Genomic DNA, 19,720 nt, shown 5'->3' with positions numbered 1-19,720 from the left:
TATTGATAAATGACTATTTGCCATGATAGGTAATTGGAACCTCCATGCCCCAGATATCACTTGTTGAGTACAACAACAGTAAGGGATTGGGGTCTCCATGCCCTGCTTGCAGGCTTTCCAAGGACCTCTGGTGGACATCTAAGGTAACAGAATGCTGAACTAATGGACCTCTGACCAAACGCAGCAGAGCTTTCCTACGTTTTAGGTGAGGGAGTGGAAAGGTCACCAACAATTGCATCCAGAGATGCGCCAGAGTGGCTCCATCTTCCTAATGCAATTTTGCTTCCAAAAATACTGTTATAGGAGAAGTAGAAATTAATAACAGCAAAGAAGCATGATGATGCATTGTTCTGTTCTACTTGCCCTTGCTCACAATGCTATTTTTAGCTGCAGCAGCACAAGCCTCTGTTAGCATTACAGTAGCTAAGAAGGCGGACAGGATTACCTTCAGAAACAGATATCCATTTTCATAAATTAGAGATGAAACATTGCAGCAGGTTTTTTTAATATTACAGTGGAAATACGAAGAACCATAACTGCATTAAAAATGTATTTTAAATGAATGCTCTAAAATTTAATATTTCATGGTCTGTTTAATGATCTGCTGAGCTCTACTTAACCTCAAATAATTAAAAATGTCAACCAATTACTTTTACAGCAGTTTATTCAGGTTTTATGTATTTATTGGAAGAAAAATCCTAAGACTAAAAAATGGCAATACACACTTCAATTAAAAATGATGGAAAGCAATTGGATTAAGTAGCCAACCAGACTTATAAACTTTATTCACATCAATAATTCAGGGGGAAAAAACAGATCAAGGCAATAGAAAAATATGGTTCTATGCTTTAAGTACTTAAATTCATTCAAGATTTGACCTTGATAGTACAGCAGAGACATTTTTGTACAAGGTAATATAGAAAGATGTATCATCATGATGGGTGGTTGACTCGAGTAGGTAGGAAGGAATTTTGTACAACTACTAGACTAATATCTGATTATTTTTATACTGAAGAAATCAGAACTTGTCACTAAAGCAAATGAGTTCATTGTCTCCAGGTATAATTTTGGGTGCAACCAGAGGTGGGAGCCCTTGGGCATGAGGCAAAGTGCTCTTGGCTTATATCCTTAAATGGACCACTGAATTCAAGACCAGCCCAAGTTATAATTGGTTTATTTTTTTTTCATTTCAATTGTTGGTTTTTAAAAATCCATTTTCATTTTTTAAGCCATTTTGGGTCCCTGGTGAAAAGCAAGTAATGGAAAATGGATAAAGTGATGGAAACAGCTTATGCTTGATCTAGAAAGGAGGGGCTCCACTGGTACTGTGCCACATGAGCAGGGAAGAAGCACACAGTCCCTTCCTGTTCATGACACCCTGACTGCCAAGGGCTGCAGAACTTCTCTGCAATATGTTAGAGTGGAGCAGGCTGGAAGATGAGCCACCTACTACCTCTAGCCTCATGGATTCCCTGCCAATTGGACTCCCCTAGCTACTTCTTGGCTGGCGAACCAGCACTGCTCTCCCAATAGGAGATGACAGAACTGACAGAATCTTCTGCTTATTCATTCTGCTTATTCATTCACTCCAAATATTGGCTGCCTAAAGGGCAGCATTTTTACACAAATTACATCCTGTAACATCGTAAATAGGAAGCATGCTTGGGCTCACTTACATTTTTTGTTTAAGAAGTTTCACACAAGATCTTCTCCAAAGGTTACAGAATGGTGCTTCTATATATCAGAGCAGAGATCACAAAAACCCTAAGTACCCATCAGTGGGCCTCCATAATCACTGATTGCAGTACACAGACCCCCACAGAGGGCTGTTTTAGCTCAGAAAAATAGTATGAGAAGGCTGCAAAAAGGATATCATCAGATTGGGGGCCTCCCAACTTGTATCACAAATATCACATGCAGGGCTCATTTCGAGGGGGAACGCACAGGAACGCAGTTCCGGCAGTTCCCCAAAGTGGTCACATGTCAGGTGGCCCTGCCCACCTAACTCTTGGCCATTTTGGGCCCGTTTCGGCCTGGATCGGGCCTCTGACAGGTGGTGGATCACTCTCCCGCTCAGCAGTGGCCCAATCCTGACCATTTTGTGCCCCCTTTCAGCGATTTTCAGCCCATTTTTGCCATTTTGGGCCTAATTTCGGCCCTGAATAGCCAAGATTGGGTCCAAAACAGCCAGAATAGGTGATGTCAGGGTGTGTGGCATATGCAAATCAGTTATACTAATAACACACCTCCAGTGAGGGCAAGAGGCGGGACATATGCTAATCAGTTATGGTAATGAGTTCCTCCAGCTTTTTTTCTACGAAATGATCCCTGATCACATGTGTAATTTGGCTCATAGCTACCCCATTGGAAAAACAGGATTTGACCAACAAGATTTTCAGGGTATGAGCTTTTGAGAGTCAGAGCTCCAGATATGAGTAGGAGCTCAGACTCCCAAAAGCTCATTCCCTGAAAATCTTGCTGGTCTCTAAGGTGCTACAGGATTCAAATCCTGCTGCTGTGCTGCTGACTAACATGACTACCCATCTAAAACCACTGGAATTAGCATCTGTCAGCAGAACTTTAAGTAAATCCATAGCAGCCTCTAGCCAAAGAGACTGAATATCTTCTCGGTATGCAGAGAGTCCCATGGCCAATCCATGGCATTTCTAGCTAAAGGATCTGAGATAGACATGGGCACAAACAGCATTACAAATGCAAAAAAGCCGACGAACAGCCTGTTCAGCTGTTTGCGAACAGGCTGTTTGTGAGGCCCCATTGCAAACGAACAGGTGGTCATTGGAAGCCTCATTCATTGCTGTTCATTGCTGTTCGTCAAGCCAGACAGTCTGGCACCTGCAATCAATTCCCATGGCAACTCAGGCAGGGATTGTCTGAACTCCTGCTGTTGCCCTGGAAACCCGGATCAAAGAGGACTTTAAATGCCCGTTTCCATGCCGAAGAGGCATTTAAACCCCTGAATCAGCTGTTCGTCGGGGGCTCATCAGCTGAGTGCCGGCTGCCCCTCTCCTGGTGCGAGACGGATGGGGAGAATCTCCCCGTCCCTCTTAGCACTGGGAGAGACAGTGCCGCATGGCTTCTTCTGCCGGGTGCAAGTGGGACAGGTCGAATCTCCCTACCCCGTTCCCATGGGGCAGGAGCAGCCCGGAAGTGCTGGGGTGGGGCTGGGGCCTGGGGTTGTTTAGAGGGCCCTGCCATTTGCAAGTGGCAGGACAGGGCCCTTTAAACTATCAGCTGGCAGGCAGCAGGGGGGAATCCCCCCTGCCGCCTGCCAGCTGATAGTTTAAAAGGATCTTTAAAGGGCCAGGTAAGTGGATTAGAGGGGAGGGGGAGCTAAGTGGAGGGGTTGGGGCGGGGGTGGGTTGGGGCTGCAGGCCTCCATGAACAACGAACAACGAACAGCATCATGTTCATCAATGTTTGTTGTTCGTTGTTCGTGGATGGCAATGAACCATAAACAGCTTGTTCATTTTTTTCGCATTCATGCCCATGTCTAATCTGAGACAGCAGCTGTTGTGAAAGACCTTCCTTTTGGAGAGCTGCTGTTTATCTATGTAGACAATAGTGAGCTAGATGGACCAACGGCTTCAGTAGCCTTTTACAGATAACATGTACAAGGTAGAGTCAATGCATGTAGAAGGAGTGGGTGGGAATGAGTGCTCTGTCCCCACCTGTCCTCTGTGTATCCATGAGAGCAAGAAAGTGAACACAACACAGTGGTACATAACCACTGTATGTATGTTGGCTCCATCTCGGTTATCAACAGCAATCACAGGAATGGAACCTACATACATAGTTTGTATGCATGTAGGGCTCCTGCTCATATTCTGGCTGTCATGTAAGCCAGTATGCTCATTTCTTTGTCCCGCTATATACATTCTTCCTAACCAGTATATGTTGTCTGAAGAGGGATAGTTGAAGGCAGCTTCAAGTAGCCCTGAGATAGCTCCTATTTCAACAAGTTTCAGGACACATATATGTTAAGATAGGGATTGTGGCTTGGTGATGAAGCATATATTTTGCATGCAGATGGTTCCAACCCTGGCATTTTAAAGAATATTAGGGAGTAGATGTTTATCTGGAATGTTAGGATGTTGACTAGATCAGGGGTCTTCCACCTTGTTGTGCCTGGGGCAATTTTGGAATTTTGAAAACATTGACTGGGTATCACCACAAAAGGCTGCCATAGTGACTGGCACAAAATAGCAGCAGGTTCCAAGCTAAATATCCTCTTATGATAAAGACAATTGTTTCCGAATGGATGCTTCCTGCAGACACAACAGTGATGCCCCTATGGCTCTTCAGAAGCATGTCTTATTCAAATGTGCTGGATGAAAGTCAATATTGGGTCTTGACTTTGGTAAAGAAGGAAGTGAGCATTAGGAAACATGCTGTATGGCACTATGGCACCCATGGCACCATGCTGTAGATTACTGAAGTACATGAACTAAGGGTCTTCCTCCTGGGACCAGAGGAAAATTCCCCAGGAAAAACCTAGGGGAGAAGGAGATTAATGACCATGGTAAACCTGGCTGTAGCTGTGGCCAATGGCTACATCTTCCAGGCAATGTTTCTTTATGCTGCAGGCTGGGTATATAGCATTCCTATGAGCAAGGGTCTATTCCCAGAAGGAAGGTGGGGGAAACAAAAACGGTTGAGAGGTAGAAGGTCTGTCTCTCTTCTTCTACCTCTCTACCCCTATGAGAGGTAGAAGAAGAGAGACAGACTCTCTCTAGATAATTTCAAGTAGCTTGGGGTAGCCTATTTCTCTTTTTTTAAAAAGACTGTTAAAAGGCACTAGTAAGAAAGTTTTATCTCATCACACAGAACTGACTTCAAAATTGTTCAATTTAAACTGTGCCAGAAATATTTCCTGATTAGGGGTGTGCATAACAAAATTCCCAAGCCAAAGTTATACATAGAAATTGTTGTTTCAAATCATTAACTTGATTTTTCAGAACAGTAACACAAATACAAGATGCCTGGGCATAACAAAAAACCCTTCCTGCAAAATCCTTTTTCACATTCCAATGCTTACCAGCCATGCAGCATAAACACATTTTTCTTTAATTCTACTCATTTCCTGGACAATGGCATTTCTCCCTTCCAATCAGATCCTTGCAAGGGAGGTGTACACAGCACTTCCAGCCAACCCAGGCAATCCAAAACTGCAGAGAGCTGCAATTCTCCTTCCCCTGACCTTTGTGGGGCGGAGAGTCCCCCCCCCCAAAAGTAGAAAACATGGGCTTGTTCAGGGGTCAGTAGAATTCAAACCCGTTGTCCAGTTTTAAAACTTGTGGGTTCTTTGATGGACAAATGGAAGAAGCTCAACTGCCATTTTGGTGACATTTGGTTGAAAAACAAACCACCTCTCTGCTGAAAAAGTTCCCCATAAGGAATAATGGAAATGCAATTACTGTAGATCAGCTGGGGAGGGACTCTGTTCAGGGCCCTGCGGAATTTAAACCCTTTGTCCAATTTGCTTGAAACTTGGTGGTTCTTTGATAGACAGGCAGAAGAAGCTTCAGTTTGGGTGATATTTGGTTGAAAACAATGACTCCGTCCGGACTGCCCCCCAAATGTTTCCCATACAAAAGCTGTTGATCTCTTTCCTTACTTTGTTAAAGAGACCACAACATGGAAGCATGGCAAACAGAGTTTTCAGTGGAAAGGTGAAAGTTTTTCATTGCCAGTCAGTCACTGTAAGAGTAGGAAAATGAAATGAATGCAGACAAGGTTTTTTTTTTAAGGCTGATGCCCGTCTGGAGCTCTCCTGTTAGGCTGCAGCCATTTTAGAAATCGGTAGAGAGAAAAGTGTAGCTGCACAGAGAAGGACCTACTTCAGAGGTCTGTAAAATTGACCTCCTTTCTTTAATCTGCTTGCAACTGAGGAAGCATCATGTGACAGCATTTTTCAGACTTGATTTGCTGTTGCTTTAAAAAAAAATTGAAACATAGTTGCAGCACTAAGATGTCTTATTATACCTTCCCTTTCAAATTTTCTCTCTTTCTTATTCTTCCAACCATAAGCCTATCCAGACGTTACCATTTTGGCAGTCTTTGTGACGCAGAATCATACCGCTTGCAACCCTCTTGATACACGTGGTCATCATTTTGTGTGGACAGGGCAACATGCATCATTTCCAGCTTTGGTACATATTATGTGAAACCTATATTTTTGAGAAGAAGGGTCTGAAGCTGGAAAATATGTGGGTTACCCTGTTTACACAAATTGGCAACCATTCATATCAGGAGAATTGCTGGTGGAGTGCTCTTTTGTTATGTGATGTTGGAGTACCAAAATGATCATGATTGAACAGGGCTTCAATTATTTCTTCTTCACTTCTGTAGCTGGAATGTTATGCTAATCAATCAATCAATTATAAATTATCCTTATCAGGAAAGTTCAAGGTCTTTTCCCCCAATGAACATTTGATTCTTCTACATGCCACCCACGCTAATTTGATGACTCACTTCCACTGTACCTGCTGCCCTGGAATATCCTTCTCAATGTCTACACCATGCTGCTTTTCTCCCTGGGTCGTATGTTCAGCCAGCACAGTAAACAATTTTTTAATTGCTCCAGCAGATGGGGGAAAAAATATTTCATAAAGATACAAAGCTCTTTGACAGCTGGGCTTTCAGAAATCAGACAGCTCTCAAATTACTGAACACAGCTAAAACTTGTACATTGAATACCACACTTTATGGCCCTCAGAATCCATTAGTCCGTTAAAAGCTTTACAGCTATAGTGGATGGCTAACGCAAAGAGCTTTTGTAAAGCTGTTACAGTATTTTACTTCTTCACATTGCTCTGCACCCTTTTAGGCAATCCATTGCTGAAGCTGATTAAAATATCTTCTATGGATAATATTTTAGACATAGTCCTCCAATGGGTTCATTTTCATTTATGCAGTCCTTATGCTGCTGTATGTACACTGTGATAAAGCAAATGTATACACCAGGGACTTATGCCAACATAATTACAGTAGCATGCCATGTGATGAAAATTCATCTTGCTGTACTGCCTGTGAGTCGAAATTCCATGTTAAGAGTTTACTGCACTCCGGAGATGTTTACATACTCATAGACAAATGCATTAGATATTCCTGTGGAGTTATTCAGGAGAGTTACCTTACTTTATCACCACGGCCGCTGATGCAATTTTAAATGAATTTGTAGTTTTTTAACACAGAGCTGTGAGGACCCATCCAGAACACGCATGCAGTGAAGCAGCCCTAGGCATATGGGTTTGCTGACTGGCCAGCACTTCAGGAGGATACCCAGCCAGTGGTGCCAGGGAAAAGCAGGTAGAAGACAGCAGTGGGGCAGTATGGACTCACCAGCCATGTTGCTGTCTTTTTTTCTGCAAAAGGAGGCAAGAGCATGAGGAAAGTGGCAGCTACGTGCAGCTGCCTGGACCTCCAGATGTGCTGCTATCTGGGGGAAGGGGGACCAGATGAACAGCCAGCAAAGGCAGCAGCAGCCAGGTGGAGAGCTGAGGGGCAATGCCCATCCTCCCCCAGCACACCAGGGCAAGGCAGTGTGGCCATGCCAGCAGGCAAGCTGGCCAGCCAGTGAGCCCATGTACCTAGGGCTGCTTCACGGCGCACTTGTTCTGAACAGGGCTGTGTGGCTCTGATTACAAAACTACAGTACAAATAATTAAAAATGGCATCTGCAGCCAGGGGGATAAACTGGTGGCAGCTGTCATGTCTAGCTTGGCCCTCAGTTAAGATGTCAAGAATCATCTTTTTGCATTTTCAAGTTTTTCTCTCCAATCGCAGTAGAAACGATCAAGTCACCTCCAGAGTTCCTTAGGTACCTCCATTGCTTGTCCATTATGGATTATGGAAAAAGCTAAAGTAAAAAAAAAATCCCATGATTTTACTCACCCAACAATTTTGACCGAATGAGTTTTACTCTGATGACTAGATTGTGATGGGCCTCCTGCATTCCTCCTGTGCTTATAAATCCCACTTTTGTAAAGGAAGAAATCATGATGCACTTGCATGACAGCTGAACACAAAAGAAGCAAAGTTGGTGATTGTTTTCTTTATTCTTTTCATGTCAATTATATTTCATTACTGATATAATGCATTATTTAGAAGACTGGTTAGCAGCCCCTCAAACCTATGTATCATGAGTAAAGCATTAAACTTCAGTAATACTAAATTAATGCAAATTGTTATCACTAGTGCTAAGCAGAAGCAAAAAATTCAGTTCAAGGTTATTGTTTATAACCCAAGATAATTACAATATAAAACCCAAAATTCATATCACTAGTCAATAACCTGTCCCCACCCCCCATGACCATGGCTCAAGTTAGGGATCATCATGACAGCTGCTTTAACATGAAACTATATGGATGGGGATCCAATCACAAACCTCATTACATCTAGTTTGGCTCTGAGTTACTTTACTTTTTACTCTTTGTTGTTATTTCTCGTATACCTTATCATGCATTTCCATTACCCAAATATTTCTAACAAAGCCATAGCTTATTTTAACTATGGACATAGACAATCCATTAAATCCTGGTTTGCCTCAACAAATGTTCATTTTCTTAAACTGGAGAGGAAGTTGCGAAATAACAAGCCAGGATGGATGCTTTCAAACATCATACAAACCCAACTTCAGATCCTGGCTTCAGATCTTAGTCTGATGCACCCTATCTAACCATGGGATTGCAAGTTTTGCATCAGAGAATCACACTAACCATAGGTGATTTAATTAAATGATGGAACATCTGAACTGAGCCATAGTCAAGTTAGCCAGTCAGTGAATGGATCTCCAATGCAGGTTTATTTGTTACTAGTAGCTATGGGGGAAAGGGGGAGGATTCAGACTAGCCACCGCATGGGAGAGTTAACTATTGTGCCTCATAATCCTTAGTTTCAGATGTTGAAAGCCCGGTCAGTCTGTGGAACTTCAACATGACTCACTAGAATGGTTGACCTGGTTACTCTAGTCACCTATAACTTCTTGCAGAGCCCATTCAGTTCCCTGGTTTATGAAGCAGCTAGGGGCAATAGGAGATGTCAGCCACTGATTAGAGTAAAAGCTGAGGAAGAATTGGAATAAATATGAATGTTGTCTTATTCTGTTGTCTTCTTCTGTTCTATGTTGCTGGGTTCTTTTTTTTAAAAAATTACATTACTTTTATTTCCTTATGTAATTTTTATTTGGAAACTCAGCTGAATGTTCGGAGACATGGTTTCTGAGTACATTAAATAATAAGTTCATAAATGAATATCCCCTGGAGCTGCTTTTTACCCACTTGAGGAGACAGAAGGGTCAAAGTGATAATGTTTCATCTTGGGAAAAAATAAAACTCTGATCCAAGACTACCATAAGGAAGAAACATGGCTACAAGAATGCTGAAGCATAGAAGTTGAAGAAATGGAGTTCAGGCACCAGTGAAGGTACTATTTGTAAGGGATATATAACAGCATTAGCTGGTCCATCAGATGTATACATGTGCGAATAGAAATCCTAAATAGCATGGACACTTTCCATTGTTCTGGGGAAGATAAGAACAGAGCAGATATAATCAAGACTCTGAGGGAAACTTGAGCCAATCGTTTATTTGATGGCAAGGGGAGATAAAAAGCAGGAAAAATCTGTGTAGAATTTTCTGTGAAGAGGGGACAATAATGTCAATTCCCCACCCCCACCCCTTACCTTGCACTGGCCCGTTTTCCTTGATTTCTTCCATTATGCTGGCCTCCTAACGATGATAAAAAGGAAACATTCTTTTATTTTCTTTTGACGTACATTTTTCTGCGCTGAACATTTCACAATATATTAGGTGCAATAATATTACAGTATGTTAACATTTCACCATTATATAAATGGTTTGATTTTTAAGACTGAATTAGCAAATCAGGATGAGGCATACTAGCTGCTTCACATCAATGTCACACACACAAAAATGCATCAGAGCAGCAGAATGGGAAAGAGAGCCAGTTTGGTGCAGTGGTTAAGAGCACGGGACTCTAATTTGGAGAACTGGGTTTGATTCCTCACTTCTCCATTTGAAGCCAGCTGGGTGACCTGTAAGACAGAGATGTTCCGTCAGGCATATGGTGGAGGCTAGGTTGGGCCCCCACTGGCCACACTAAAGATCTGTCCACCACCTTATATATGAGCCTATATATGAGCTAGGCCCTGAAATGTAGTATTTTATTGTCGCCATCTGAAGAGAAGCTGTATTGTATATTTATTATACAAAGTTGTTTTAATGTTATTTGTATAATGTTTTATCTGTTTTAAACTGTTATTTATGTAAATTGAAATGTTGTACTCCACCATGAGCCCACCTGGTGGGGAAGGCAGACTAAAAATCGAATAAATAAAATTAAATAAATAAATAAATAAAATAAAAGAAGGAGCATATTCTGGCTCTAAGAGATCAGGAGTTCATTGGGAAGCGCAGTATAGAAAGGCTCCCAGTTTGGTATTCAAAGCCAAACAATTCATCTATTCTTCTGAAAAAAAATTGTAATTATCTTATATTTTCTCTTATAATTATAAAATTTTATGATTTTATATAATTTTATAATTATATAATTTTATAATTATAAAATTTTATAATTATAAGATTTTATCTTATAATTTTATAAGATGTCCTGCCTTAGGCAGAATGAAACAGCAAAGCAACCAGGATGTGATAAAATGACAGAGAAGATAAATGGATGGATCTGGAAACCCCAACCTGCATTTTGCACTTACCCTCGAGGAGATCCTGTATGGAAAACTGCATTGATAAAGGCGATTGGATGGTTCCACATTATTTGGACACGGATGTGTAGCACGTCTTTCCCCATCTGTTTCAACTATACTTGAAATGGCACAAGTATTGTGGGGATGGTGGCTCCAGAATAAGGGGTAGCATGCATGAGACACCAGCCTATTTCGATAAAATAAATTGTTTTAAAAGATTGTTTTAAATTGACATGAATTCTTGACATTGCAAAGGTGATTATTAGATAGTGGCCATTTCAGATCAGTCTGGAGGTCATTTGCCTATTTTTATCCAACACTACCTATATTTTTAGTCCACAAGTCACCAGTGCTGAAGGATCCCTTTGTGTTAAATGGGCAGTGGGGTTGTTGCCTCAATTATTAGTCTTATCCAAGAAACAAAAACTGTGTTCAATAAGATAATTAGTGAAGAGTCTATTATTCTCATTATGCCATTATGAGAGGGATCCAGGGACCTCCCATTCCACTGACTGTTACAAAGTTGTCTGCTTAGACAGAAATTTATGCAAATGTCTTCAGTGACCCGAGCCCACTGTAATGCTAACATTCAACCAAGAGGCATGTGATCAATGAATATGTGGTGCTCTTATTAGAAGCCATGTGCTCTTCCATGTTCAGTGCATTGTTAATGCACTGCACACACTGTGATGTGACAGGCTTAGTCCTCTGAACCGAGAGCCCTCCACATCTCAGTATCCAGCAACTCACTTGTGTACAGTTCCTTGTGTACATCTCTTTTTGTGTTTGTACTGGAAGCACCTGGGACTTTAGGCATCATCAGTGCAGAGCAGTACTCTTACACTATCAAATTGAAGTGCGCTCTATCAATTGTAGCTGGCCCCACCCACCCTACTGTGTTACTGATTTTTTGGACTGCTGGGATCAGGCCAGCTCCATCAGCAGGCAGATAAATAAGATTAAAGGATTACTGTAGTATTTCTGTCTTCATGTTCATTCTCGCACTCTGCATTCCAAATTTGTTACAAATATAATATATTTTCATTTTTATGAGCCTCATTAAATGAACCAAGATATTAGTTGCTCACTGGCTCAAAATCTATCCCCACATTTATCATACTGGGGTAATGACAAATATAATTACCTTTGAAAACAAACTATTTGAACAACAATTCACAAATAAGCAAAAATCTTTTTGGAAAATTAGTTTTAATTTTCTTTAACCATTACTTGGCAGGTCATCACAGATAATTACCAGTATGATGAGGTCTTGTCACTATCGTAAGATTGCATTGATAAAAAATGTTGGTAAAAAATGCTGCGGCATATTGTTTCTCAAATAATCCACCAGATTTGCTGATACAAATCCGCATTCCATATTCTTGTAAGCATCCTAACAATATATCTATACTTTATGGAATTATTTCACTCTTGTGTGTAAAGTGCAATCAAGATACAACTGTCTTACGGTGACCCCAGCAAGGGGCTTTCGAGGCAAGTGAGAAGCAGAGGTGGTTTGCCAGCATATTCCTCTGCAGAGTCTTCCTTGATGGTCTTCCATCCAAGTACTGACCCTGCGTAACTTCCAAGATCTGATGAGACTGGGCTATACTATGCTGCCTTCCCTGCCTATTTCACTCTTAAAGAAGGATTATTTTGCTTCTGGGTGAAGGGAGTTGATAGGTGAATAGGGACAGAGAAAGAAGCCTAACAGATATCCTCATTACAGAAGGAATATGAGTTTCATGTGGATTTGAAAAAAGATTTTAGCGTGCACTCATATGTCACAATCCAGCTGCAACTAAATTCCAGTTTGCCACAACAGACACAGCTTATTAGTCCTGCCCACGCTCTCAGCAAGCACCTCCTTCCTCCCTTTGCATGTGGAGTATAATAGAAGGTTTCCAACTTTCAGACTCCTGTTGTCCACAATGTCCAAAACAAAACTAGAGTTTAAGTCCCAGCGGAGCCAGGAATAAGCAAACTCCAGTTTGCCTAGGTACCTTCTGTTATGTATTGACTTAGCTTCTGTCCGAGCTAAGGCTCCTGAAGTCTTTGTTACTATTGGTGCTATATAATAAAGACCAATCACTGTACTGTAAATATTACTTTGTTTATAGTTAATGTAAACTAAGGATTCTAGTTACGTGTGTCTGTTCGTTGTTGCTTGAAAATGGGCATGGCTTGTGTGTATATAGTTGGCTCCTGTTGAGCCTGTCTTAAGTCTGTCTGTTCCTGGTCTGCAATAAAGCTGTTACTATGAGCTGAAATCTCAATATTTATTACCTTCATTTAGGTCCAATGGAAAGACGGAGGGCCAAGCTACAAGTGATGAATGACACTTGAACGGCAAGTGGATTGAGTGGAGCGCAAGTGAACAGGGAGAAATACACTTGCCGTTCAAGTGTCATTCGTCACTTGTAGCTTCGCCCTCAGTTTTCTTAAAACACTTTCACACATAACAGGGTGGAATGGAGCCATATGGTGATGAGAAACAAGCTGTGCTTGTGTTCATCACTGCAAAGTGGAGTTTAACTGCAGCTCAGCGTAACATTTGAATGCAGCCCTAATGCAGAAGTACACTTGATGGTTGGTGGACTGATTTTAGATCATGGTTGTGTCATAAGAGAGACTCTGAAAACAGCAGAAATTTCTACCTTGTTTAGACATGGGAAGGGGCTGTGACTCAGTTGCAGGTTTGCAGCAAATCTACTTCATATGCAGAAAGTCTCAGGTTTGATCCTAGCATCTCTAGTTAAAAGGATCAAGTGCTGAATGATGTGAAAGACCTCTGCCTGAGATGTGCTGGTGAGAGTAGCTGAGCGTGATAGTTCAGTAGTTTGGCTTCGTGTGATAGACCAATAGTTTGACTTCATGAGTTCAGGTTTTTTGTACTAGTTTGTGTGCAGAAAAATTGGACAGCAGATCCTACAGCTTTTCCACTGGCAAAAGAGATGTATAATGCTGGGGTGAAGGCAGGATCGATTGCCTGACATCTAGCGAACATCATTCAGCCCTGAGAAAACCTAGCAATACTAACCAAATTTCAAATTTAATTCCATCCAAACTAGTTTCAAATTTTGTTCTGCCAGTTATTAGAAAGTCCAGACCTGATGACTATAACAGGCCCTAAGGCATATTTCTATCATTTTATCAGTAAAAATTCTCTGGTTTCCTTCTGCTAAATTAGGAATCACATATTAATGGAAGAAGTAAAAAAATGGTCTTCTATCAAGACATTTCATCAAGCTTGAACTCAAAGTATCACACTATATCATTTACTTTCACAGCATCACAAGGGAGCACAGAGAGAGAGAGAGAGAGAGAGAGAGAGAGAGAGAGAGAGAGAGAGAGAGAGAGAGAGAGAGAGAGAGAGGTGACCGTCATTCACTTTACAGATGAACCAAAGTTCACAGATGTCATTACCCTAAAAGGTAAATCTGCTTGCTTGCACAGCCATGATTTTGTTTGGAGCTAGGTAGGAAGAGGAGAGATTTAATTCTTCAATTACCTCCGAGTTGCATTTATGAGAACTGGGTTCACTGCACTGTTCCTAGGTTTTTTTTAAGGAAAAGGCATTTCAAGGACATGTAAAATTATAACAGCAGTATGGGAAGCCCAGCTTTGATTAACAAACTAAATGGTGGTTGAAGAGCTAAATTCCCTCTCATGTGGTCACGATGATCCAAATTGGGAGTGAGTGTGCATGCACTTCACCTTTTACAGGTCAATATTGATCCATGATATTCATTGCTCCTCTTTTGGCCCTACGGCCAAGAGAGTGACTTTTATATCACCAATGAGTCCATTGATGAACCCAAGTCTGTATCATACAAATACTACAATCTATGTTATATATGAGGAGAATGCAAGTATCATTAGCATATAGTATCTACAATAGATATTAAATGCCATTATTTCATTCTATCAGTTTTACACTGCTGCCATTTCTTTGCTAGTACCAGTTTTATATACCTTCATTTAGGTAACAGCTTACCATGTTTTTATTCTTACTTAAATTAAATTTAATCTTGCTTCCAGGTGTTTGCATTACGTTAACTTGAAAAATTATTGTAATTAATATATAAATATAGATATGTACCCATAATTTTTTAGGTAAGACCAAGCGCCATTTAGGCTGCCTCCTTTACATCCATATTGATTCCTGGTGTCACAAGAGATCAAATTTTGAGGGGAGAGGTTGTCTGTGAAACGGCCTTTGGAATGAATTGCCATTCGATCTGCAGCAACACCTATTTTATGAGAAATAAAGATACAATAAGACCAATGTATGAATGGAACAGCCTTAAGTTCCATGCTGAAGAAGGGAAGGATAAAAATGGGGATAATAATGGGACTTTCTGGTCTGATATTCTTGCCTATAGCATATCCCCTGCCAAATGCCTGCATTTTCATATCTTGAAAACTTTTCTATGGGCCAAGCTACAAGTGACGAATGACACAGGTTAGATACTTGTCAGCTTCCCTCAAATTTTGATGGGAAATGTAGGCATCCTGGTCTTGCAGCTTGGCTCTCCAACTGCTGTCCAATGGACTTTTCAACTGTCACTTGTCCAACATTCCGCCAAGTTGCCTACATTTTCCATCAAAACTTGAGAGAAGCTGACAAGTGTCCAACCTGTGTCATTTGTCACTTGTAGTTTGGCCCTGTGTTTAATATCTTGGCCCCTCAAAAAGAGTAGTTTATACAAGCATTAACATTTTAAATTAAAAAGAGAAAAAGCAGCCTTCTTCTTTGCTAGGAGGGATGGAGCACCATCTGGCAACATATCATTCTCCACCGGGTAATGGGGGATGAGAATGTTGTTCCCCTTGCCTATGTAGCTACAAGGCAACTGATTGTGGCAGCAAATGATTTTTTTTTTAAATAAAGAAAGGAAAGAAGGAAGAGGGAGGCAGGTTTCCAGGAGCTGTTGGTCCTTTGATATTCCGCTAGCTGGTGTTTTTGACTGGGAGGCAGAAGGATATCTCCCACAGCAGCCCTTCTAGCCCAAACTGCTACATTATCAAAATAAGCTTGGCATTAATCATTTGGTCTAAGCCTTGGGCTTGTTTGTTTGCCAGGGATTTTGATGGGCTTTGTACAGCAGGCATCTTATTTCAGGGAGGTGGAGGAGTGGAGGTATCCAGAGACTTCTTTTACTTGGTTTTAATTTGTAACAGTTTAATTATTACTTGATGCCAAGAGGAAAGGCTAAGATGGGTAGCCATGTTAGTCTGTCTGTAGCAAGAGTCCAGTAGCACTTATAAGACTAACAAAATTAGTGGTAGGGTATGAACTTTCATGAGCCACAGCTCACTTCTTCAGATGCAGCTAGAATGTGAGTCCATCTGTCCTTATATCTTGGAGGGTGGAGTGAAAGAGAAAAAGTTGTTACCCAAATGGGGGTTGTCTCCTTGTGAGTTGAGGGAATTAGTATACAAGGAGATGCAGTGAGAAGGGGAAACTGGGATCTCCACCAATGTATACTAGGATTGTTCCCTTAGAGAACTCTCAGATGAGTAGGCAGGTGTTCTACAGAAAATACTTCTTTATTAACAGTGAGGTAAAAGTCAAGCATACAGAAAAACACACACAGCTTATACCCAGAGCTAACTAGAAAACAGAGAGGAAAGTGGGAGAGAGGAGTTGGGAGTTGGGTGATGAGCTCTCTCAGCCCCACCCACAGGGTTGTGAGGATAATAATAACACACACTGTAAACTGCTCTGAATGTGGCATTAAGTTGTCCTGAAGAGTGGTATGTAAGTCGAATGTCGTTGTTGTTATTTATCAGTCCTGAAGAGAAGCAGAGGTCCGTGGGAACCGCTGCTTGAGCAACCAGCATTTCAGGGAGAGAAGAGAGGGCTCAAGTGAACTTGAGGGTGGCTGGGGGAGTCTAATTATAAGGCAAAACTTGTCCTGGGGCAAAACTGACATCTTGCCTCAAAAACAATGGCTTGATAACTTGTCTGGAGGTTGGGACAATAAGTTAGGAGAGGCTTGATGGCTCTACCTGTGGTAGACAAAAGGTATGGATGGGGTTTGATGACCCAGCAATTGCTAGATGGGGAAAGCCATCAGGCTCACTGAATAGCTCTGATTAGGAAAGGTGGGCCGAGGAAGAGATTAAAGGTGGGCCAGGAGCTCTTGTGAGACCTCTTTGTTCCAGGTATGTATCACTCTCTGGAGCATCAACTAGCCAGACCACCCATGACTCACATTCTGGTAATTTTCCAGCTCCAGCCGGGCTGGGAACTGTTCTGCCTTGCTAGGCAGTGCCATGTGCTCATGGCATATAAGGAAGGGGTTTATGATATTCCATACCCATAAACTTCCCTTTTCAACATGAGGGAGCAGTATGACTGCTAACAAGGTAAAGTGTTAATATTTCAATTAATAAATAAATTGAAATAATCTAGACCAAAATGCGGGTTTCTGAAAATAATAAGAGTACGACATTGCCTGGGGTATTTGTATGTTCAGAGAAAACAAGAAGGACCTCTATAGCATTTATTCTACTGTACTCCTGTTTGAATGGGACGTCTGCACTGTCCTCTCCACGGGGAAGAACAAATGCATTGTGGCTCCATTTGATCCTCACTGTGCACAAGGGGCCCTGTAATTCATCTTACTATTCTCTCTTTAAGGGACCCTAGACAAAATGGTAGGAAATAATTGGATTTTTTAAAAATCCATGGGGGGGGGACCTTCCAAAGTATATTACATGACAAAAGAGTGAATCCTTTGAGACAGTTCATAGTATATAATCATTCTAAAAATTTGCAGCAAGAAGTTAACTCTGAACTGAAGGGTTTGTAAGACCAACACAGCCAGCCTCTTTCAGACAAGCAAGGAAGGTAACAAAAGCGACAAATTACTTGCAGTTGAAAAAGCCCAGGACGCCGCACAGTTCCTTTGATCTAGAGGGTCATGAATCCACCCTGGCCATTCATGCCAGGCAACAAAATGTTCAGGGAAATCCATTTCTGTCATCAAGTTACCCTTCAAAAAGCAAAGAGAAAACATCTTGTTTCTTTTTAGAGAGTGATACAGAGCACGATCCTTCCTTGAGTGGGTTTCACCACTCCCACAAGCAGAGGAACCCTGAGAGGGCATAGCCCCAGTTCGCTGACTGGGTGCAGCATACCAGACCACTGTGGGGAATAAGCATGTGAACACCTCTCATATCCCTGCCCAGCCTTGAGTTCAGTCACATGGATCATTTTCACACGTCTTTACATGGCATAAAACTCATACAATGAGGCCGTTTTCATGGCACAATTTCTGACATCATCACTCCGCAATTCCATTTTCATAGTGCAATGATATCAGAAATCGCACCATGAAGACGCCCTCATTCCATGAGTTTTGTGCTATGTAAAGACGTGTGAAATGGCCACTATAATTTACTGCTGTCTCCAAATGCTGCCTGAATTTGTATTCCTTGACCAAATGGAGGGGTGGCGAGAGTTGAGTTGGAATATGTGAGGTGTGCATTGACCTCCTTTTCACCAGTGTACCACTGGGGCAGGTGTAGAAGAGTTTCAGTGACTTCCCACTAAGACCTGAGCCTGAGCAGGGAAAGATTTTATGCAATATATGTCAAACAAACCTAAGCCCAAAAGGAAACTCTATTAGGCTTCTTTTAAAGATGTTTGGCATGCACAGATCTCTGAGTAATGTACTGGAACTGGGCTTCCCAAAGAAAATGAAACATCAGTCATGGTCAGAGTGTGATAAATAACATAGAAGATTTCAAAGGATCACTTTTATTCCTTAAAAGAAACAGGAAGTCATGACCACCGTTACAAACATTTGTCTGAGAAAGCAATTATCTGTCAGGCAGACACTTCCTTTTCACAACTAAGAACTTGTTTGATGCTTCTTTATCTGTCTTGCTGTCAGTTTTTAAAGCATAGCATTAGGACTACAGCTGAGGAAGGCTTAGTTATTTGCTTTCGGAAAACAACAATTTAAAAAATGGAAACCTACTGCAACAGGTGTCATGTCCAGTAGGGCAGCAGACGGGGGAAATGTGCCAAGACGCTGGCTGAAACCTTCCTGCAGGCTCATTCCCCAAAACTGGCTGTAGTTACTGGCTTTCCATCTGCCTCACAAATATAAAAATAAAGCAAACCAGTCATTATTGCACTGGTCCCACACTTTAAATGTTCTTACATTCATTCCAGTTCACAAAGTTTGCCTGTTATATGATTTGAGGTTTTCACAAAGTTTCACTTATTTGGATCAGTTAAAAATTAATGTCCATATAAATAAGGTGTCTTTTCTCATTGTTATGTTTGAAATGTGTATAATTTCTTATCTGACCCATCAAGAATTGCCTCTCTCTCTCTCTCTCTCTCTCTCTCTCACTCCCCCATTACAGTGCATGTAAATGTAGCGAGGTTACATAAGAGTAACTTAATCATAGCCATGGATATCCACCTCAGTGTCCAAATCCATACGTTATTTCTATACAAGCAGGGGACCCATAAGGATTTGGGAGGCATCTCATTTCCCTCTCCCCCACTGTGTCCTTTTTCCCTTTCTTGAAAGCCCACATAGCCTCATTCTTTTCCTGTTCTCTTCTTCCCCAGCCAACCAATCTTTATTTGCCCCATCTTCAGCTTTCCTTCCTTCTCCTAGAAATTTCTCCGCAGGAAAACTCTGCCCCAGTTGTACACAGCCTGTCCTAGTTGCACAGTGGGAAAGCTGCAAGAACTGGGGGAGGTGGAACTTGCTTTCCCCTGTATCTTTTTCCTCGCACAATTCCCTCTTTCTCTCTTCCTGGCAGCCTTCATATCCAGTATTTTCCCCTGCTTCCTTCTCTCCTTCCCACCCACCCACCTACTCACCCACTTTTTATCTGCCCCCCTTCAGCAATATTTATTATTTATTTACTTCATTTTTATCCCATTTTTCTTTGGAAGAGGACCTGAAGCAGCTTATATCATTCTCCATGCCTCCATTTTAT

General features: G+C 41.5%; 1 protein-coding gene across 3 annotated transcripts in view; it reads right to left on the bottom strand.

Annotated features, from left to right (window-relative positions):
• Positions 1-19,720, bottom strand: part of TINAG (tubulointerstitial nephritis antigen) — a 44,724-nt gene that overhangs the window by 9,792 nt on the left and 15,212 nt on the right. For all 3 annotated transcript variants that reach the window (XR_008597315.1, XM_054983183.1, XM_054983170.1), the window contains 6 exons: positions 18,739-18,853; positions 17,625-17,748; positions 14,847-14,997; positions 10,754-10,931; positions 9,704-9,749; positions 7,915-8,038 (listed from right to left, as the gene is read on the bottom strand). Coding sequence is in view for 2 of the 3 variants with exons in the window: in XM_054983183.1 (XP_054839158.1) it covers positions 7,915-8,038; positions 9,704-9,749; positions 10,754-10,931; positions 14,847-14,997; positions 17,625-17,748; positions 18,739-18,853 (738 nt within the window). In the remaining variant the exon portion in view is untranslated. The remainder of the gene's footprint in view (positions 1-7,914; positions 8,039-9,703; positions 9,750-10,753; positions 10,932-14,846; positions 14,998-17,624; positions 17,749-18,738; positions 18,854-19,720) is intronic.

This window comes from Eublepharis macularius, chromosome 1 (assembly GCF_028583425.1).
Source record: "Eublepharis macularius isolate TG4126 chromosome 1, MPM_Emac_v1.0, whole genome shotgun sequence".
Taxonomy (NCBI): domain Eukaryota; kingdom Metazoa; phylum Chordata; class Lepidosauria; order Squamata; family Eublepharidae; genus Eublepharis; species Eublepharis macularius.
Note: the sequence above shows the minus strand (reverse complement) of the source record. Positions and strands in the feature narration are given on the sequence as shown.